Source organism: Plutella xylostella, chromosome 8 (assembly GCF_932276165.1).
Source record: "Plutella xylostella chromosome 8, ilPluXylo3.1, whole genome shotgun sequence".
Taxonomy (NCBI): domain Eukaryota; kingdom Metazoa; phylum Arthropoda; class Insecta; order Lepidoptera; family Plutellidae; genus Plutella; species Plutella xylostella.
In genome coordinates this window covers 2,570,407-2,593,797 of record NC_063988.1, presented here as the reverse complement: position 1 = coordinate 2,593,797, position 23,391 = coordinate 2,570,407, and the positions used below count along the sequence as shown (strand labels likewise).

Sequence of the window (23,391 nt, the reverse complement as noted above, 5' to 3'; positions counted from 1 at the left end):
GAATAACCAAGAAAGACCATAAGGAGGTCTAATCAACAATGAGTGATATAGGCTGATTGTGATTATGAAAAAAATATATTTGTGCTTAGTGCATATTATCCCGAGCGTTCTGATCCATATTATTTATAAAATAAATAAATTATTATTTTTTTTTATCAAAATCGGCTTAGCCGTTCAAAAATTTAAATTTTTAGTGTTCAATGCCGGAGGTTTGTAACGTTGGCTAGGTTAATTAACCTGCTAGTTCCATAGCCCCAAGCTAGACCCGTCGCGGTGAGCGCCTTAACTCCTAACAATAGAGAAACAGATCACAGATACACTGCCATATCACACCATCAGGATTCGTTTGTTTAGTTCTTAATTCGTACCTGTGCTCAAACTAGGCTTTCTTCTGAGATTTACGCGACTCTTATCTCAGGAGCTCGCATCGCACGAGAGGGGTAATGGTCCTTATCTTGAGAAATTGAGTCGGTTATTTAATTTACCGCTTTTGGTATTTTTTGGTGGTGCAAATTGTGCAAATGCATATAATGCAGAAACCGAAAACCCTACACTACCTCGATGATAGTAGTGGTTTGTATAAGCAAATGAAAAATGGAGTCATCCAAAAGCCAAACAGATACGAATGTAAAAGGAATAACTTTCAGAGTATTTATTACAAAATAATATATTATTATGAAAGAAAAGATTACCGAATCTGGCTCCTGATAATTGAGTGGCAGTCCATTGTAATTATTTGAAAAAGCTTACCTTTCAGCTTGTTGGCTCCTCGTAACTGGTCGATGATGCTGGTGAGTCTGTTCTCTCTCTGGTTCCCACTTCTTCCTTCATCAGCTGCATCACCATCACCACTCTTATTCACTAGTTCACTTTCATCACCACTTCTCACTTCACCGTCTAAGTTTATCACTAGTTTAGGTTCGTCTGTCTCTACTTTTATTTTTGTTTCCTCTAAAGTTTCATGTCTTTTGTTTTTTATTAGTTCATCGTCAATATCAGCGAATTTTTTATCACTTTCAATTTTAGTATTAGAATTTGCCATTGTTATGTTTTTGATAAATCTAGGAAATGAATCAATATTTAAAATGACGTCAACATAAACAAAGCTTCTGACATTTATTAGCCACACCTCAGTATGAAATTACTGATAAAGGGTAATATTTCTTTCAACTTACTATACTATGATAAAGACGTTTATGAATGGTCTTTCTAGATTGATAGTTAAATGCCCAACTATAGGTATACCTATCTACCCTTTAAACTTTAATCTAGGTAATTTAAAAGGTACTTACGCAAGTATTTGTTTCAATTTGCAATCTAAGAAAGGTGGATGTATATGGGTCAATTAAGTTAAAATAGTACCATTTACATTATTTCCAACAAACTACTAGGCACTAGTAGGTAATGTTACTTGAACTAAGTACTTACTCAACTTAATACCTAAATCTAACACAATCTAACAAAACTGTACAAAATATCACGAAACGCACAGTCACAATGATTAAGCGATAACCTCTTTGCTGTAATCAGCGGTGTGGTATCGAACTCCTTGTTCGCAGGTCACGCGTCAACCTCCGCACAGAGGTCGCAGCCGCAGCAGGTCACAAACTCTTTGGTTTGGAGTTCAAAAATTAAAAACAAAACACAATCAACAGGTAGACAGAGCGCGGTGTTTATCGTGGCACTCACCTGATAACTGAAGTGTCAGGTCAAACGTGCACAGTACCTATACGAGTGGCTGATAACACTGCGATAGCGGGCTCTTAACCTTACGTCGCTGGCATTCTGGAGGGAAAACCGTGTCATGGTGGCACGTTCGTTTTTTATTTTTAAATATATCGAATGATTCTATTCAGCCAGCTCCTGCGGAATTTCTAATTTCAATTTCGAACAATATCGCCTACATGTTTGTGAAAACATGAACTGTGTGGGTAGAAGGAAAATTAGTTAACAATGAACTATTTTTACAAATAAGCTATCAACAGAAATGTCAAACCCCACCCACGCTAAAAGTATCAAAAGAAAAGCTAAAAGGTTACTGATAACCAACACATCCCTTGTCAACACAACTACCTATGTACCAATCTATTAGCCGGGCCTATGTAACACAGGAAAACTTCATAGATATTTTCGTACCGGGTGAAATGGATAGTTTTTTTTTACCTTAGGCACATACCTATTACTTGGAAAGGATTATGAATGTGACTCTGAGTTCAGGCGTCACGCCCCGCGCGTCGTGAACACTCACAAAGATAAGCTGATAACAAACAGTTGATACTCGTATCCAACTCAAATCGACAAACACACGCCTATTTCTTTCATGTAGACTTCAGATTTAAGTTTATAAGCACCCTTAGTTAGGGGTTTGGGGTGTAGGAAGGTTGTATTAACAAATCTCATTATAAACTTCCGGGTGCATTGGCTAATCACGCTTTTCTTTACACTTGTCGATATACTGTAAAGTCTGTATACCTAATACCTAGTGACCGCATTGTCAAAAAATTACGTGATTAGGTCGTAGGGTTACTCGTACGTCGTTTCAGTCAGTGACCTATTATTATTTTTTATTGTTGTATTGCTACCCTAGGATATTAAAGTCCATTACCGAAAATATGTAAAAAATATATAATTTAAATGTTAGCTACTCCTTCTTTACAGCGTGTGTTAAATTTTAATACCTGTTTGCTATTGATAAATGTTAATTAAAAATTCCCAAATTAAGGGTCAGCAATAGGCAATCGAGGGTTGGCATTGTCATAGAATTATGTAGTAAATGATGCTCTACAGCCTTGAAAAAAATCACACAGGTAGCCGAAGAGTCTAGCTAGGTGCTGAATCATTCGAATTTACGTAAATGCTTATGGATAACTGTAAATTAATTACGAAAAACCAGTAAATCACACTCCCGTATTGTAACAACTGTGTCGTAATTATCAAGAATTTTCATATGATTCTTATCAAATTATAAAGATAAATGCTTGGACTAGGCGCTAAATACCTTGTTTTTTAATAAACACACACCTATTTTGTGTAAATTAATCCCAAACTTGAGCAATTTTTTTCCCTCAAATCTTCATACAAATATCTATGGCGGCTTTCTGTGTTATAAAATCATAAACACAAGCGACGTATGACTCAGTCGGCCGGTGGCCTCCAAAGAAGGGTCACGTCGGTTTAGGCGGCACTGACAGCTCGCGATCTAATTGTGTACAGACACAAAATAAATAAATAAATAAATATAAATAAGCATAATTCTTATACTATATTCAATAAATTAAATGATAATGTTTTTTATTAGTTAAGTCCATGGTACTTCTTGATTAAATTATAATTATTAATGCCTAACTAAAACTCACTAATATAAAATTAAAATTAAACTAAAAAGAAGATGCTGGCCAGATCGCTGCCACTGTCGGGTAGGGTACCCAAGACGCTGGCCGCGTTACCCCGCTATATAGCGATGCTTAGCCTTTGTGATAGGTAAGTGCCAGCCCTAGGGTCCCTTGAGACTTCTATTAGTCTGCTGCTGATGTCTTTAAAAAGCTGACGTGCCTCCCCACGGCCCTGGGATGAGGAGCAGGAATATAGTGAATGGATCTAAGTGATGACAATACGTAGGAAGATTAGGTTAGGATTCAAAAACACAGTCTCATGGTGCTGGTTGAGGCATGGTCTCGTGAGGATCTGATGAGGGCAGTAACACGAAGGTGACTGAATTTTATTTCAAAGATTTAATAGCTAAAAGCATCGAGTTTGGGCGCGGTGGTAGCTCAGTCAGGTAAGCGCCCGCTTCTCACGCAAGAGATGCGGGTTCGAATCACGGCGCTGACATGTACCAATGAGTTCTTTTAACTTAAGTACAATGTATACCATCGCTCTAACGGTGAAGGAAAACATCGTGAGGAAACCTGCATATCTAGATTTAGCACATCTAGATATGTGAACCTACCAACCCGCAGTGGACCAGCGTGGTGGGAAATGGTTCAAGCTTAGGAAGGCAGTTTAGACCTTGGGGATATGCACAAAGGTTCCACTCGAGAGAGCCAGGTGCAGGTACTTACACCCCCACAGAGAATAGAATAGAATCGAGTTTGGGCTATTAAGTATGTTTTTCAAAGAGAGAGAGAAAGATATTTTAGGTTTCCTCTGGATTAGTTAGGTTTACTGGGTTTACTAAATTCATTCGTAACGTAAAATTGTCAATGACGGAATATCTTCTATAGACAGTAGCCACTAATAAAAACAACGATATATGGCGTGATTTGCAAAAGTACCTATCTAGTCAACCTGCCACGGGGTGACTTCGGTGGGTAACTCAGAATAATACTAATTATATGTTATTGCATCAATAATAAAAAAATCAAGAAAATATTCAAAGTTTCCATCCTCGCTTTTCACGCACACAAATCACAAACTCATGCCTTGTTCTAGGAGCAGGGTCTACCCTGGTGCATTTCCATGACCACTTTTCATTAGCGTCCCACCGGTTTCGATGCTCAGCGGAATAGCACCATTAACCATTATTATTCTGAGATATCATCACTTCTTATTCTGACTTACCCAACATAAAATCACGCCATCTATTGAAATCATTTTTTAAATTAGGATTTGTCTATGGTGTGGTCCCCAAATTTAAGGGTAAAAGCCAAATAATTATATTTTAACCTTATTTTATACCTATTATATTAAAAGACCTATTCAACGATACCCTACCTACACCATCAAAATAACCGGAAAAAATATCAGCCCCAATTTACTTGTATGGGAGAGGGAGTACCCCAATTTTTTTTGGGTACTCCCCATATCTATGCGAAATATCAGCTTGATATCTTTACCCGTTTCTGAGAAAAAGGGCAGTGACAGACAGTCAGTCAGACAGACGGACAACAAAGAGATCTTATAACGGTTGCTTTTTTCCTTTTGAGGTACGAAACTCTAAAAATATGAAAAAATATTATTCTGCCACCAAAAAATATACTTACAAACATACATACATACAATCAAAAAACATTACTCTCCTCCTTCGGCAGTCGGGTTAAAACAAGTGAGACTGATTCTGAACTTTTGTTCTACGAGTTTTAAAAATTAACCAAAAAAAACCTTTATCATAGAAACTTTGTTGACACGTGACTTTTTACCATGGAAAACGAATTTTTTTTTTCGCGTTTTTGCAAAACTCGTAGAACTACAGTTGTTCAGAATGACCCCTTGAGTCATCCCCTTTCGGCTTAGTATACCCTTAGTATAACTTATTATCTACACTTTAATACCTGTAGTTACCTTTCTACAAGTAAATACCACATTTGTTTAGAAATCTAATCGGGTTCCGAGTATGGAGAAAAGTGGCACCCCTATTAATTTCTACTCTTTCCTGGTGCTTACCAGTGTAATTAAAAATTAAACTTACCCTCAAATCACTACTTGAAAATAATTGTCAATAAAGTTGGCGAGTAAAAGTTTATCGACCCACTGTGCAAACTTACATGTGTGCGTGTCACTGCGTGTGCTGTGTGAAGAGCATTGAAAACCCAAAATTGGCGCGGCACGTCACCCTGTACGGGCCCTTAAATGCGTCTTGTCAAACTGCTTTCAGTGAATTTTCTTTTTTTGATTAACATAATAAGTTAACGAGTTACGTTATAAACAGATACATAGTATCGTTATTAAGTAGGACTTTGGATACCATAGAAAAGGAAAACATAAAAGCACTGCAAATTTATGGGTTGTTCAATTTTATTTGTAGGAAAACATCAAAATCTGAATAATTATACCCGCTTAGTTACCACAAAACTATATTAATAATCTAAACTTTTACTCAAAACATTACTTTTACAGTCCCAAAAATAGAGTCACAGTAAGAGATTGCCCTATGACCCGTCAGGTATAAACCACACAATTCATAAACACACTGGAATTTGACTGTATTTAGTTGGCAATTGGCGGGCAGCCACTGGCTAGTCTATTTCAGGAGCATCACACGAGGTCATGACCCCTTCAGCATACCGTCCCGCGCTGCGAAAAACATACCCACACACGCCAACTGACTAAACTAACACTAAAACATAAGCGACTTAAGAGTCACAAGAGCAGAAGAAGAAAAGTGGTTGTGAGTTTGGGAGTTTTCGATATTCTGCCAAAATTAACCCGGCGTCCTCCTACATTATTTCGTGACGACTTCGTCCCATATTTTTTCTATACATTGATAGAATCCATTGAATGTTCAATTAAGTGTGCAGCCGATGGTTTCATGTTGAACATTGTGTTATGTAACGTTTGTTTGCGTTTCTGTGGTTATCAGAGACTAGGTACAATGACTAGGATTGGGGTTAGTTTTGGATCGATTGAATCATCACTTCTCTTATAAATTGCAAAGTGGTTATAGGTAAGTATTGTACATTTTCATCTTAGCTAGGTCATTATTAATTTCAATCTTAATTGCTTATCAAGTCAATTATCTAACTACACTGTTTACGTTTAATTTTATTGATTACACTTTAGGAACACTAAAAAGCCACCAAAATATACAATCGTAAGAACTCGGCGCATTTATACTTACCTATTTGGTTTAATATTCTTTTTTAAGACTCACAAAACATATATAAGTACCTTTGTAGAGTTAGTAGATAGCAAAATAATTATAATAATCCTACAAAACAAAGGTTATAAAATTCTACAGAACCTTTTACTAATGCAGCATGAGCATAACATACTTCGGACTAAATGCTTACTATGTTCTTACAAAATTGAAACAATTGAAAAGCAATTTTGAAAAAAAAAACTTCCTAACACCTGTCTTCAGCTAGTTACAAAACTCTTGATAGAGTGACAGACGCTATTGTTCCGCCTACAACGTAAGACCAAAGGGGTTATCGCGAAGACGAAACGAAGTAACATTTACGAAGAAATTTGTGTCAAATTCAATATTTTGAATCCAAAAATCGTTGTCAAAACAAGTTCGCGATAAGGGCCTATATAGAGCCAGGAGTGCGGGACCGGACACTAAATACCAATATGATTTGTATATTAGTGAGTTTCATTTAAGTACCATATTTATATGTATTGCGGAATTATGTAGGTAATAATAGTATTGATTTTGTTAGGTAAATAGGTACTAAAGGTAGAGAGAAAACCTATCTCTCCGATGAAGCTATGGCGAATATTTTCATAGCGTCAACGACATAATTATTTTGCAGATAACTTTGATTATTAATAATGAAAGACTCCTATCAGATCTATAGTTACTTACCCAATTTATTTTTCGTTCATTTTCAGGCACTGTTCCTAACCATAATATCGTATCAAGGCTCGTTGCAATTCTACCAAAATACGATGCCGGCACCTGCTCCAATGATGGCTCCCCCGATGATGCCGCAGATGTTCCCCATGAGTGCTGACATGATGTATCAGGTCCTCCCAGCCATCACCCGCATGTTCAACCAGCCCCCCTCCAGCCACCGAGAGAGAAGTCAAAGCAGGAAGCGATACAAATCCTCATCTGAAAGCGAAGAGTCTGACAAACCCTGCGCTTGCGACTGCATGACTTGCAGTGGAACTGCTGACTGCTGCAGGCAACTGTGCACCAATTGCGGTGATCAGAACAGCGTCGTATTCGTACCCTTTCCGTACCCAGTGCCAGTGCCGCCACCAAGTATGGTGCCCCAAGGAAACGGCCTTGTGCCAGTAGACATTGCAACGGAGAAGAACCTTAAAAATGATTTACATGAGGAGGGGACGAAAGCTGCGGAGCCCACTGAGCTTACATCATCTACACCTACAACCATCTTCACTGAGACTTATGCCTCAGAACCACCAATGAAATTGAGGGCACTTGGTATCAATAATAACTGCAAAGAAGGAGCTACATGCAATAGTTACAGTAACAATAAAGAGGATCTAAGGCAAGGAAGCTTGCCGGTAAGAAAACTGGACAAGAGCATTTTCGATTTCAACAACGAGGAGTACAAAATGCCTCCCAAAAAGTTTATTGATGAATTAGTGAACGCTGAAATGGACATGCTGGAAGAAGAGCGAAAATTGAGAAATTTGTTGAGCAATTTTGATAACGAAGTTCAGCATTGACATAGGCACACAAGATGTAAATTATGACTTATGGTTAAGTATGTGATTTAGGTATTAAGGGTTATGTGGTGATAAAGTGCATGGAAAACGTATCCCTACCTACACACTATGTTTTGTTATTCTTTTTTATCTTAATTTTTTACATAAGTTTTAAGTACAAGTCGGTATTATACATAATTAAATTATTGTTTTATAACACTTTTTGACTTATTACAAACCCACGGCATACCTAATCCACAAAAAGTGTCAACATTAATATCTTCACCACTTATACCTCCGAATCTACATCCGAATCCACAATATTTCACCGGCACAACACTTTCTTACACCAAAAAAACTCATTTCACAATTAATTATTATAATGTAGGCGCGAGTATAGTTCATAATAGACTTCAGGGCGCGTGTTTTGACCTTTCAGTGGCCGCGGCGACTGCGCCGGAGTGCTCAGGTCACGATGAGAAGTATTTTTAGAGTTGAAAGTTCAAAATACGATGACGGTTACAAGCGATGGCCGCCGTGGGCGCTTCATTACGTCTTCTAATTATAAACTATTGCGGGGTTATCGGGCATTTTGTAGAAGAATTATTGCCTTTTCTTTAATTTCTGTTTTTATCTTTTATACTCTGATCTCAGATGTCTTGACTTTTTCAAGGTAAAATTTCTGTCCCTGGCCTACTGGACTGCGTGTCAAAGGTTTTTCGGCCCTACAGACTTGACTAGATTCCCTGTCCAGCATGTTTAGGAAGCTAGAATAGTCTGATTAAAGAAAGTCGGGAAAATAAAATTAAATCCATCACCAATATTATTTTCCGAGATACCTACATTCACCAAACAAAATTATAACATCTCATCTATTCTCATCCTATTTAGTGCCAAGCTTAGTTTACATAGCAATGTTTTATTTTGAATAGTGGTTCTATCTATCTAGGCGCTACCCTGGCGGCGGCGGCGCTAGAGGGCCTTGGGTTGAACCTTTAGGACTTTATAGGATAGATGGACTGTAGACATGGTGAAATGATTGGCTAATCTAATAATATTAAAATCCAATCCCAGGGTACACCAAACGTATATCAGGACGACACGTCTCAGATTTTTATTTTCATAAGTTAAATGAAAATAAAAGGTGTCATTGATGTCAACTTCACTCACCGGCAAGTCATCTCGAGATAACGGCTAATACCTAGTCTAAAGTTTAGATACTTTACAATGTTATTCGAAAATCAAAGGGTTTTTCAATAAGGGCGGGTAGATTTTGAAACGAAATTAAACAAGCTGCGTATGAGGTATCAACAATTTTTTTTATTTATTTAAAAGGCCCATATATGCCATTAAGTATGGAAGATGACATCATTCAAATGCCCGCCTCGGCTTCTCACAGTGGCACGGATCCGAGTGGTCCAATTTTCAATGACTTTTCCGCATAGTTCGACTGCCTCGGGTTCTGCTGTACACTTTGACGGACCGCCGCGATGTTCTCGGCTGATCTTGTGTTTCTTGAACGTACAGGTGTGGGTTGATCGATTAACGAACCGGTTGTTTCAAATTTGGCCACCAAACGCTGAAGAGTCGACTGTGAAGGGCCACCACGTCTACCGTAAAATGGGCGCAATGCACGCAACGTTTGCACTAACACTTATTTTGATAATAAAGTTTTATCATTTGTACGCGCTGTTCAATCGTGTAACTTGCCATGGTGATTTGGCATAAGCAACTGAATAATAAGCAAAAGATTTGACAATTGTCACCAAAACAAAATGGCCGCCACGGGCCGCCAAAATCTACCCGCGCCAATTGAAAAACCCTTTACCTTTTTGTCGCATAGAATGTGGCGCCACTAGCGGAAACTATCATGAAACTTTTTACGGGAAATGACAGAAACCTAAACTTTGGAGCGCTTTGCGCTTCCGGTATTCGATACAAACACACACACTTCTACAAGTACTGAACTGTTAGCTGATCCTGCTTTTGAACTATTTGACTATTTGGAACTGGGATAGAAGGAAAATTTAAAAAATATATCAACTAAACGTATAGTTATATTTCTTACAGCTAAAAGTACACAGCCATTTTGACATTGAATAGATACTTTACAATATTTAAAAACAGTATCAAAACACAATAAATAAATTATTTTCTTTCAATATCGATTCAAAAAATATCTATATCAAGTTAAACATGTCATAGATAGGCATTATATAAAATACAGTTTTATAAAATTTAAAAATTAGTCATAATTGATTTTATAAAATAAATAATATTAATAACTATGAAACAATTTCCCTGTATGCAGAAAGGGATCAGATGTTAAATATAACCTAAATAATTTATAGGCATAACATTGTCATCAAATAAAGAAGCAATATAATTGTGATACTATTTTTTCATGTCAATTTTAAAGATACTACTTCATATGTCTATGCAAATAAACGATTGTTTTAAACTTACATTATTATTATACCTAATGAACTATTTACACAAATTACACTAGTGGCAATTATTAATGTATGTAAAGCTTAGCTACAATACAGTTAACAGTATTTAATACAAACACAACGATAAATAACATTATCTTAAATGTGTTCCATTCATAATAAATACTTTACAAAACTCCTTGAACAACCAACATGTAAAATAAAACTATCATTGTACTTATAGTACCATCACAATTAAATTCCACCTAGAAATAACCCTTATTACGATAAGCTAAGCTTTTAAATTACAGTAAATGCTTTGTCCTATAGATAATCTGGATTTAATAAGGCACCACTTTTAGAGGACTGTCATTTCGGACAGGTAAATGTAGAACAATTCACCACCTCCTTCGAGCAAAGAACGCATGAAAGTTGGTTATAGGCAAGGTAAAGTGGTCCTCATGTAACGGCGCTGACGATCACATTCACAGTCGCCAGGCGCTTACGTCGTCTTGGTCTGCATTGTGAGGGCCACTATGAGGTCTTGGAAGTCGGTGACGTACCACGACGAGCGTTTCTTTACCTCCTCACGCATCACGTTACCTCCGAAACCTGGAATAATGCCGTGACAATTAGTAATATGTAAGTGTAATAATAAAGATCATAGTACGTATGGAGTTCAAGATGACAATTGCTTCAATCCATGTACGTACTTCGATGGTAGTGGAAGTTGAAAAATTCGAATAGTTGTAAGTTGCCTTTGAAAGTTTTACAGTAGATGGCAGCACCATCGCTCAGCTTGCTTCTCTAGCAGAAAAACAATCTTTGTTTTTGCCTTTTATTACGCTTGGTTGTTTCAAGATGATACACATCCTATTATATTTGCACATTGCATCGAATGAAGTAATATCAGGAAATACCTACGATGATCGAGTGTTTGAGCGAAAGAGTATGCATATCTTCTTTTACATACCTTAGCTATTCGACGACTAGTAGGGTTAGTCACTTGACATAGGTAACAAATAAGCTACTGAATATTACGCTACAAAAGATACAAATACAAAATATCCCCTCACCAATAAACCCTTCAGCGGGCGGGCTGGCCTCGGCGTCAGTGGCGCCATCTCCGATCATGATGACGCGCTGGTAGCTGTGCTGCTCCTTGAGTCGTCGGATGACGAGCCCCTTGCCGCCCGACCGCGACGTGGGCTCGGTGTCGTCGAAACCGGCGTATTCACCTGTGAAGAGAAGTTGGGGTAAGTTGTGTTGCTGCGGTAAATAGGGGGAGTTTTATGGGGTAAGTCGGGTTAACAGGTAACCTGGGTTGATAGGGGTGTTGTTTGGGGTACGTTGTGCCGTTGGGGTAACATGTGTTGCATGGGGTAATTCTGGAAGAATAATTTCATAAACACTGACCCCTGAATGAACTCTTCGAAACATTTCCACTTAAGATGTATGTTTCAGCAAATCATAACAACTATTTATAACAAAAACATGTGCATAGAGACTGGTAAAAGTGTTGTTTTGTTACGTCATGTAATTAACTAGCTCATCACACTCTTGGCACGCGTCCCCCGCGTGGTTGATAACCTCCTTGACAATTATTGTTAACCTTTTTAGACGATAACTGGCTGGCGAGATAAGAAGTGGGCGTCGGCTGTTTGGATTGTCTCTGGTTAGATAGCGAGAGAGATTAAAAAGTTCGAATGTCTCTTTCTATTATTTGTATTGGGTAAAAAGGGATGTAACTTTGCCAAGAGATTTAAGGTTTTGTAGTGCAAATTTTATGAAAATCTATGTTGTTTGTAATGTTTTTGTATCTAAAGTTTGTTTCTACCTTCTTATATATTTTTAAAAGCTTATAAATCTTTACAATGAATATTACTAAGAATTTTGTATAGTACAAACTTATACAAAGCAATAGATGACCCTATTATTATTATATTATTATTATATAATCCAATTACGTCAATAAGACAATGCAACTTACTACTCAACTGACCCTTAGCAATAAATTACTCATTCTGTATTTAACATTCTACATATAGGAGTCCCACCAAGTTGATTTAGCTTCGTTCATAAATTAATGACAAAAACATCTTCCAGTGGCCCTTATGTGTAAAAGCGTAAAGACGATTTTATCATGCCACAAAACATCTGATGCAATTACATCGGTAGTAACTTGGTGACTACGAAAATAACAACTAAGTGAGTTGCGTCAGGAATCAGAATGTCACTAGGTATGTATTTATGTAGAAAGTTCATTGTTATAATTATTTTACGATGATTGAATAGATATGAAAGGAGATTATTGCAGTCAGTTTGGATTCATATAAACTACAAACTGGATCGAATTAGGAATAAGAATGTGCAGGTATGGAGTAGGTATAGTTTACAAAAGAGATAAGTAATTCATCCCCATTGCAATCATTAATTTACAAATTTAATGATTTATTTATTTATTTTTGTAAATCGTTACGTATCTGCTACCAATCCCCGCTGCACGGGTCCAAAATCGACGTAGATAAACGTCACTATATCGCTTACGATAACGGACCCGTACTGTGGTGATAGACTTGATTAATAATGTTGTGAGGAATTTATTGTATTTGACGTTGAAAACAAATGTCAATCAAATGTGTTGTTACAAACAGCACACTCTTACGTCAATACCAGTACAGTAAATATTATACTAGAGTACTCGACCATACGTATTACAAAACAACGTGAAATACACGTCTACAGTGACGCGAGAATGCTCGACATTAATAAATAATAACTTAATGATTTACGAAATTAAGACTATTATGCAATGAGTAGGTACCTAAGTATAGCAATTTAATTCAATATTATTATAATAGCAAATCACACCTGCATCTAATCATGTAAATTCTATTGGCTAGGAAGTGTTTTGGTCGTTTACTAATGGTCTACTTATGCGGTCTGAAGTAAATTTATGTCAGAGTCTTACAATGCGGAAGCTTTGTCACGTTATCGGTTGTATTACTACGAGAATAGACGTGTCGTGAGTTCGTATACAGTAGTATAAACTATACATTACACAGATGTTTAAGTACCTACTTATGTATTTTTATTAATCATCAAATGCTTTTCATTCATATTGATTATGAAAAGTTTTCTGGTTTCTAAGGTTATTTTTCAATCCAAGGAATACAGGACTTTTAGAAGAAGAGAATGAGGATTTGATGCAGTGTGTTGTGTGTAAGTATATAAAAAGACTATCATAGTAAGTACATTTTGAGTCTCAATAAATTCGTAACCCCCACCCGCAATCCTTCTGACCGACAACCCTGACAGTGACCCAATTTACTGTCACAACACATTTTTGTAACACCCTGTATAGCATTTATACTGCCCAGGGTTACTGAACCCTCCAAGACAAGGTCAGTAATGGTCGCAAAACACTTATCGAAACACAAACACGTCTGCAATTGAAGTGTTTATCAAACGCAGTAGGACAAACAACAATACAATTGAGTCATTTAGGTGTGACCTCTAAAGCAGCGAAGTATTTAGCTATGCGTATTTTGTGGATGTAGGTACTGGGTCTGTTTATTAAGAGGATTGGTAAATATGGATTAATTGTAAGGAACCTTAGATTAATAACTTCGCTAAAGATTGCTGCATCATGCTCACAGATAAAATAACAATGAGCCTTATGGTTAATATTTATATGAGGCTTTGAATGAGATTCCTGACTAGTTCGAAGGACATACACCGCATAATTTTATTGTAAACAACAATAAAACTTTATAATTTCCATCCTAACTTATAGAAATAAATATTTAAAAAGTCGCCCTGCAGAATTATACCTGGCGTCCAATGTCCCTTATTATTAGATACAATTAAATACAATGTATCGTAGTTAATTAAATACGCATACCGTTAAAGAAGAACTTGAGTCTGTTAGCGTAGATGTTCGTAAGAGGAATGCCGAGGATCTCCGCCACGGGCTCGATGAGGCAACGGAACCCGCCGGAGACCAGGTACACGGTCACGCCGCGCTCGTGCAGTGACTTCACTAGTTGTCTGGAAGAGATAGAGAGGCTGATTAGATTTAGGAAGGGTAGGGTAAAATTCTGAGAGTCACTCTCTAGATCGACCTACGATCATTTATATCTATTGATTTTACCTAACTAAGCAACCCGTACATGTACGAGTAAATACAGGCCACTACAAATCCTATCTGCGTTTACTCATTAGGAGGATATTAAGTAGGAACGTAACAAAATGGTCCTTCGAGCCGGATAGAGCTGTCCGAATCCAACTTGTATGTGTGATTTATTGATATTTAGCGGTCTGACTACTGATCTTGGCGAACTTTTAAAGCACCAACTTTCAAAGTGAATACGTAGCCATCCAGAACTATCCAGAGCCTGTCGATCGATCACGCATGACGCGATCCGCGCAAACATCTCACAATGTGGGTCAAAGGCGCAGCACCAGCGCACCACGCCTCGGGCCAGCTCGGGTCACCAACAACAACGAGATAACAGATGTTAGGCAGCCGCAACCGGTTAAAAACTGGTGTTATTGGCATTATGTGGATTTTTGACGTTGAATTGTTTGTTGGGATGTTTGGAGTCGTTTCTATTTATATAACGGACAGGAAAGATAGATAATAAAGGTAGAATAGGCCTCGATTAGAGAATGTGTATTAACAAACAGTACTCTTCTCCGGTATGTTACTTCTGTTCTTCTGATAAAATTATCGAAAAATATAATGTGCTTAGGTAGAAGTAGAAAATCCGAGAAATCAACTGATAGTGGAAAAACCAAATCTCACATATTATCAGACAAATATTTGCTATCTAGAAATCTTTTGATACCTACGTAGGTATATGACTGATATGAAAATTCCTTATAGGAAGGTACAATAACAAGTAAGGTTGCAAAAGGTTATAGCCGTGTAAACAGGCCTATGCTTATACTTGTAAGTATTTATATAGACACGCATACAGATATAAATTATTATTATTAATCATGTGAAGATAAAAAGACCAACACGACGTTTATTATGATGTGCACGACATCTGATGACCTGTTTAGTCATTTATCTTTCTTGCATCAGAGGAAATTATTGGCCATCTGCCTTTAGGAAAAACATGTGCTCTCTTTTCACGATTAACTACAATAAGTATATTATTTCCAACTGTACTAAAGTTAGCATTGGGTGTAGGACTTTATCCACATTATTCAAAAGCGTTGAAACTTTTAATGGCACTAAATGAATTTATAAACAAGACGATAGTAGTATTTATAATTGTGAATTTGCGAGGGGCTAAAGGCTGAAAGTTGAAAAAACTAAGTTATTTTCGCGAAAACTTTTGGCGAAACGGAGGTGAACTAAAATTACAATGGTAGCGATGCTAAAGTCACCTAATAATAAATTATTGCTGTAAAATGTTGGTACCTATTATCGACATTTACTAATACAATCAGGAGCAATGAAAAAGCTCCAGTGAGAAAATCACCATACTCCTAAACGGAAAATCTGCAATACTGACGTGTTTCATTGCTTGTCAGTGTAATATATGAAGAGAAGTGTACTCACTCAACGCCGGGGGTGAGTCTGACGGGGTGCGTGGCCACGAACTGTCGGATCTGGCTGACGGTGGGCCTGATGATGTCCAGCCGCTTCTTTAGCGCCTCCTGGAAGGTCATGCTGCCGCCCATGGCTTCTGCCGTTCTGGAAGAAAAGGGGATACACTGGTTAGTTGTGTAGGGCAGAAGTTTAGTGGGTGGCTTGTGCAGAAAAGGAAATGCAACAGTTTCCGGGTTTCATTGACCCAAATCAAATAGGCCAATTTTTCATGAAGGAAGAATAAACTCATGGGTTTTTAGGTATCCAAGGATTTCCAGGAGAAAATGCTTTTCGTAAAACAAAACATAGTGACTAGTTATGTTAATGTATGTTTGTAACTCCTTCACAGGCTAACAGCTGAACCAATATTTATGAAAGGAGAACGGCAGTGGGCGTACCGCCTTTTTTTTGGAGCGTTTCAGAACCATGTTTTCACCATTTATTAATACAGTGTAGATAAGGTATTTTCAGTAATTACAATATTTTTAGAAGTCGGGGGAAAAGAAAAAATGATAAATGAAGAATATTTAAATCTAAGGATAATGGAACGTAAAAACAAACATATAGAGAACGGAACGTAACAGCAGTGGTGCCAGACCTCGGAATATTACCAGCAAATCCGAGCAAAAAAGTAATCGAATAGAAATATCGATACATTCTTAAATACAAAAGATATTTTATTTATCAATAAATTACATGTTCTGGTACTATTTGTGCCAAAACTAGTACATTTGGTTTATAAAATATCATTATATTTAAGTCTTGAAGACTTTTATCCATAGTAAACCATTTTCTTTTTCTCTTTATTCGATTCACTATAATCGATATTTTTTGAATATTTAAATCTAATAACACTGAATCTTGCTTGTCAATCTTGTCATAGTAGTTGTTATTTCATTTTCCATTACCTAACCTAATTATTTAATATTATGAATACCGCTGAAAGTACTGAAGATATAGAACAAATGTGACAAAGGGGAGAACCAGACCCGGTTCCTGTTCCACCTCCCCGGCAGGCTCCCGTCCCACTTCTTCATCAGGAACCTGCAGAAGCAGCAGAACAAGAACACGCAAAATCCTGACAATATTTTCTATGAACCATAGGATGATAAATACCTAAGTCAAATATGAGAAGAGCAACTGCGTTCTGCAGTTCGAATCCCGGCGCTGACATGTACCAATGTGTTCTTTGAATTTAATTAAAATGTATACCATCACACTTACAGTAAAGGAAACCTGCATACCTATCTAGATTTAGCACATCTAGAGAGACAGGTGCAGGTACTTACACCCCAACAGAGAATAGAATAGAGTAGGTAATAGGAACATAAAATTCCTAAAGTTGATTCCAGGCAAATTATGTTATGTCAATAAAACAATGATCTTTTAAACAGTATATTTTATTTCATTACATTACTCGCCAAATGCATACCCATATAGTAGAACCTTTACATATAGCATTTCGAAATGGCATAGCAGATCCCTGTTGCGGAATGGCAATTTAAAACTTCAGAAGTTGGATAAGTATAACATTATTCCATGATGAAAGTAGTAGCCTGATCTAGTCGATAATATTAATAAAATCATTATATTTATTATGTACGTTGCACGAACCGTATTTATTTAAACGTAAACATATAACTTGATATACCTAACATATTATTATCAAATTATTATTCACGTTGTTCGTCTTGTGTTGTTCAAGTGTTGACATGGTGTTGACGTTTAGTTGTTGACATGACACATTTTTTTATCATTTCAATTTTTCTGCTCTGGTTTGTCAATTTTTATCATTATACTGAGATCCAACCTAGACATTTATGACGTAAATCACAGAGTACTTGGCATAAACATTACTTCACTTGACGTTCCATTCTTCCTGTATGAATGTTTACGTTCCATTGCGACTACATTTTAAAGATAATTTTTTTCCGTTTTTCTCTTTTCTCCCAGCTTCTAAAAATCTAGTAATTAATTGACTTGTGTACCTGTACAGTGTCTCTCTAATCATGGTACTTTCATTACGGAACCCGTCATTTCCATAGTGGTACAAAACGTCCTTAGAACCCTGCCTTTGTCCTTTGGTAAGTGTGTGGAAAGCCTTCGATTAACATGTAGGTTTACCTCCACAAAATCCCGCGGGAAAACTTGTCAAAGCCAAGCTCGCGGGAAATGTAAATAATTAATAAAAGTATTATTATTCACTCTTGATAAAGAGTTATTATTCGCAAGATAAGAGCACGTTTTGATACATAAAACAACGATGGAAAGATAGGTCACCAGGTGGGTGTTGCTACGTGTTGTTGATACCTACCTCCGTATCTGAATACATTATCATTTCAATATCATGTGTTACAAAACGTGGTCGGTGGATGTTATGCCTACATGTATTGTGTTTGTAGGTATTGTAGGTGTGGAATATTTTCACTTCATAAAAAGTATCATGAGAATCGGTAGATTGAACAAAAAAATCTATGTAAGTACTACCTAGGTATTTTTTACAAACATAATGATAAGTAATAGATTCCTATCATGAAATGAAATTTACCATGATTCATAAATACTATAATCGTAATACTAATCGTTACAGTTATTATTATTAAAAGTGATTATTATTAATGATGACTATAATATTAATCGGAAGTTTTCTTAGATAAATAATATTACTATCAACCTATGTAGTTATCTGCTAGTTTTAAATTAATGCAAATCATGCATGACTTTTAATTATTTATTACATTTTACTTCTTACTTGTAAAAATGTGCGGGAAATAGGTAAGTATTTTTCCACTAAGAATTCAACATGTGGTAGCATTTTTATAATAAATAAAATTCACGATAAGTATTTAAATTTAGTCTGTATTTTTTTTTTATTAAAACCCTTGTCTACTACTTATGTTATTGATGATGATGATGATGATGATGATGATGATTGATTACATAAATTAACTTTTATCTGTAAATACTTGCCATGGCATAACATCTGTAATAATATTTATTTTGTATTGTCCTTTGTACAATCATGATCATGATCGTACGTCGTCGTAGCATTGAAATAGATCGCCTTGTTACGGACAATGTCAAGGAAGATGGAAGTTCATAACGTGTGCCTTTATCGGGCATAAGGAAATTACAGTCATATTCATATAGCTTATATGGAATGAAAATTAGATAAATACCTAAGTTATGCAAACATCAATAAATACCTACTTATGTGGTTTTCCTACCTTAATATTTTAAGAGAGTTAATAATTTTTATGTTGTTTTTGTCGATTTCTGCATGTTTAAAATCTATTTTTAAGTTAGCAACTGTATGTTGTTTGTGTTTGTCGATTCGGCAATAAACGCGTCATAAGTACCTACTTCGTAGCTTTGTTTTAGGTGAGACGTTTATTTTTATACATTTTTTAAGAGACATAAAACAGTGTGGCGAAAGATTGGGTTTTATGCTATGAAAATAAATTGTAAATACTAACTTAAATGCCTACACAGCATGTAAAGGTGGGTAAATAAACCACTATGATGCCTGAGTTCTTGAAACACAATAAAGTGTTACAAGAGCGACCGGTTACGATTCAATGACCGATATAAGTGGCCACGTGATGGGACGGCCTCGGGAGAAAATTGCACTTTTTGCGAAAAACTTTCAAACTGAACCAGTTTTGAGTTTCTGGATGGTTCTGGACCCACAGGCTATGTCCGCCAATTTTGGGAGCCGGTTTGTCCAGTTCGATAAACACTTTAAAATTCAACGGGCAGGACCACCCGATCGTTTAAAGTTGGTAGGAGCCAAATCAATGTCATTATACTTTCAAATTGGGTGCTATGGTTAAAACGTAACTTACAAAAACACGAATTAACATACCAACGTTTGACCGTCCAAACACAAAATTAAACAAAAAGTCACACCCCTATTACATATAAAATGTAGACTAAATAATCTAAATATAGTGGTGGTTTAGAAATCAGTAGTCTACACCCGGGTTTAAGCCGAACCATCTTTAGTCTACGTTCAATAATACGGGGGAAAGAATCTTACTAGTTGTCGGTACTCACAATCGCTTGACCTCCTCTCCCTTGCCACAGAACCGGGCCATCTCGTCGATGCCCTCATCCTGGATGACCGTGGAGTCCACGTCGAAGCACACGCAGTCAGCCGTCCGGAAGATCTCCTGCACGCTCTGCTGCGGAGACATCACGCTGATGGACGCCAGCGAGAGCGTCTTGAGCGTCGCGTAGGTGTTCTTCAAGCTGGGACAAAAGAACATCAGGTTAGAAGGCGAAGGCTGGGACAAAAGAATATCAAGTTGAAGGGAGTAGGCTGGGACAAAAGAACTTCACGTTAGAAGACGGTTGGAGATTGCACGATCCGCGTAACTAGGTCACAGACTTGTATCCAGGCCAATGTGCAATCTGAAGGAGAGTAAACAAAGATTGCAAGAGAATGCGCACCACAGGACGACGAGCCACAGCCCCAAAAACATGCTCGTGCCACCGCAAACTGCCGGCGAATGCCGCCGCCAGCCGCTAATGGGATTCAATGTCTGCATTGAATTGACCTCGACGTTTATTGCTCAAATCATTCGCGAACTAGTCAATTGGAATCAATAACAAGGCCCAAACGCCGGTACCGGCTAAAAACTTTCTTCGAAAAAAAAACTAAAACACAAACCCGATAAGCGCCATGTTCGCAGTGATGAAAATCTTGTGTGAATTACTACAGCAACTTGTTGATCCGAGGGTGCAGGGAGCAAGACTGAGTGGGGACTTAAAGAAACACGCCTCCAAAGAGTGTAGTATGACAGTGTGCGACTGTCGACATTATCGCTTATATACCCACGAGCCCCCGCGATAACACTCTCGCGAGCTACACCACTTCCATCTGAGAGCTACGTACCATGAATGACGTTACACCGCATCTTCATTGAAAACTTACTAGCCAGACGAGAGCCGCCTCAAGGCAGGAGCGCGAAACATACGGCTATCTCGCTCCCCCGCGATACAAGCGTATGGAAATTTTGTGGAACGAGTGACTTCGCCAATTGCGTTCTGCGAGCGTGATGATAGCTTAGCTGATAAATAACAATGTTGTTTTTCTGCGCTTTGTTAAAAATATGTTTTTATTAATAATACGGCTTTAGCTAATGGCTTTCGCATGTTTTATTTCCGTCGTCATTACCTACGATTAGAGTAAGAGTAGGTTTTCAGTTAATGATAATGAGAAGAATTATTCCATGGTTTAATTAGGATATTACCAAGAATTTATGGGATATAGATAAATCTCTCATCAAATGTCAGTAAGTAGCTATTTTTCATTATAGGTACTTTGCTTTCGTCTGGGTTCTGTAAGCAAATTATTTATGAGGACTAATAATATTAGATATAACAAACACATTCTGTCACTTACTCTATCAAATATCAGGCTTGTTTTGCATGTCTATACCTAGATTGGTACTTTTCTATTTGAAAGTGTGTAAAGTTATCTTCCATTCACTCAAAGGTCTCAATCAATAGATTGAAATAGCATTAAGTATTGGACATTATTTCATTTTATGTGATAACCGTTAACAAATATTGTTACTTAGCACTGTAATACCTTATGTAAGAATTTAGACTTATGCATAGGCTTTGTGGTATATCTGGCATTTTGACAATATTTTAGTAATAAACAGTACCTGGAAATATTTTGGGTCAGTCAGGATCTGATTTTATTTTAATTTATTTTCCTTGTTGAATCTACTATCAGTTGCCAGACTTTTATCAGATTTGTGCAGAGATCATTGACTTTCAGAGAGATCTGGCCATTGTCGGAGTACCCCTTTAGGAATGCTGCACATTTGCTCTCTTAAGCCTGTGAGTCAGGCTTGATGAGTCTAGCAAATTAAAAGCTAGTGAGTTAGGATGATTTGCTAATTGGTGCGTGTATTTCATTAAGTATATGAATCAATTTATTCCTGTACCTACTGTCGGTACCCCAGATATTTGTGAACTTCACTTGTATTTATGAACCATATGGCTTTTAGGACATTGTTTTGAGACCTTTGTAAGCACATTATGTAAGATTTGGCAGCTGTCCTTCGTAGAGGAATCCCATAGGTATGTCCATATCCAGGTGGTTACAGATCCTGGAATGTGACCTATGATAGTAAGTGTCTAAATATTAAAATAATGTTTTCTTTATATTAACTAAGTACCTACCTAGTCACTTCTACTTATGATTAAAGGCTTGTCACATGTTAAAAGATAATTATGTAGGTATGTATACTATGTACTTATTATAATTAAATATAAAAAACATTGATATATAACAAACAAGCCGTATGATGAAGAAAAACTTGTTCAACCACTAAATTTAGACAAGGTTTGAAGATTAGATCATAGATTAAATTAGCCCATTACTTATATCAATAAATGGTATTGGAATTGCTTCTCAGCTTTAGAAAGGTTATGTAATAACAATCACTGTTTAACATTAACTCATACAATGCTTTCTTTAACCAATTAAAAGTGGATAACCAATGACCTAAGGTTATCTAAACAAATAAAGAGATAAGACATGTATTAGCCAATATTCTTACCTTGTGAATCACGTCAAGCAATCAGCACTCGATTATATCTTAATAGCAATTGACGCCGTTAAGGCTTTAATTCATTAATATAATGGTTTTCATTTATATATCCTTGAAACTATCACGAGAAAACAACACACATAGAAAACAGGTGACTTTGACATTGTCAGATGTCAAAAAGGATAACGTTGAGGTTAGGTTACGTTCAATATAAGCTTTTCCTACAAGGTCCATAACGATATTCTCGTCAAACTTTTGTAATAATTTAGATTATTAAGCACCTAATTGAACTAATTTTAATGTAATTTGCACTATTGTGTAAAAAATCTAACATAACTATAACCATTTAATGATTTTTATTAACATTTCGATTTTTACTGAGAACTATGTTTTTATGTTCTGATCGCAATGCAATGTCAAATTGTCATTACAAAATGTTAGCGCGAAATTAAAAACTTTGTAGTTTTTTAAAACTTTCTTATAGTTGTCCTACGGAAAGTACGGAAACTAGAGAATGGTATTTATATCCTATATTTAGATAGGTAAATTACTAATATTCTTGGTAAAATTATCACTATGAATGTAGTAAAAAGAGATAAATATGCAAATCCTAAAACAAAAAGAAATAAGAATGAGTTTGTAAGGAAGGATTCCTCTATCGGTATGTTATGTTTCAAATCTTGCTTATTAAATTGTCATATACTTAAGTATACTTATAGCTACACAA

General features: G+C 36.6%; 3 protein-coding genes across 5 annotated transcripts in view; 1 reads left to right on the top strand and 2 right to left on the bottom strand.

The window, feature by feature from the left end:
- LOC105383766 overlaps nt 1–1,996 on the bottom strand; it is a 184,968-nt gene extending 182,972 nt beyond the window's left edge. Inside the window, exon 1 of the mRNA XM_048622441.1 lies at nt 751–1,996. Within this exon, the coding sequence (XP_048478398.1) occupies nt 751–1,042 (292 nt within the window). The 5' untranslated portion in view covers nt 1,043–1,996. The remainder of the gene's footprint in view (nt 1–750) is intronic.
- LOC105390028 lies at nt 722–8,272 on the top strand. The gene is made up of 2 exons (XM_011561257.3): nt 722–791; nt 7,273–8,272. The coding sequence occupies exons 1-2, from the start codon at nt 783–785 to the stop codon at nt 8,077–8,079; spliced, it is 816 nt and encodes a 271-aa protein (XP_011559559.3). The 5' UTR covers nt 722–782; the 3' UTR covers nt 8,080–8,272.
- A 1,825-nt stretch (nt 8,273–10,097) lies between these two features.
- Nucleotides 10,098–22,698, bottom strand: LOC105390027 (phosphoserine phosphatase). 3 transcript variants are annotated; one of them, XM_048622440.1, is made up of 6 exons: nt 22,674–22,698; nt 20,152–20,346; nt 16,066–16,200; nt 14,395–14,540; nt 11,567–11,728; nt 10,098–11,102 (listed from the first exon to the last, which is right to left on the bottom strand). In XM_048622440.1, exons 2-6 carry the CDS (start codon nt 20,289–20,291, stop codon nt 10,993–10,995), a joined length of 693 nt encoding a protein of 230 aa, XP_048478397.1. In that variant the 5' UTR covers nt 20,292–20,346; nt 22,674–22,698; the 3' UTR covers nt 10,098–10,992. The 3 variants fall into 3 exon arrangements, with proteins under 3 accessions (XP_048478397.1, XP_037970759.2, XP_037970758.2); XM_038114831.2 differs by lacking the exon at nt 22,674–22,698 and adding an exon at nt 20,768–21,014; XM_038114830.2 differs by lacking the exon at nt 22,674–22,698 and adding an exon at nt 20,548–20,696.
- Between the last annotated feature and the right edge of the window lie 693 nt (nt 22,699–23,391).

What these genes read in the sequence shown, in the direction of transcription:
- LOC105390027 (XM_038114830.2), bottom strand. Translation starts at nt 20,645, where the DNA reads ATGCAGACATTGAATCCCATTAGCGGCTGGCGGCGGCATTCGCCGGCA. An exon ending in AGACTCACCCCCGGCGTTGA is followed by an intron (nt 14,541 to 16,065) that starts GTGAGTACACTT and finishes TATCTCTTCCAG; the next exon opens with ACAACTAGTGAAGTCACTGC. An exon ending in ACTCAAGTTCTTCTTTAACG is followed by an intron (nt 11,729 to 14,394) that starts GTATGCGTATTT and finishes TTCTCTTCACAG; the next exon opens with GTGAATACGCCGGTTTCGAC.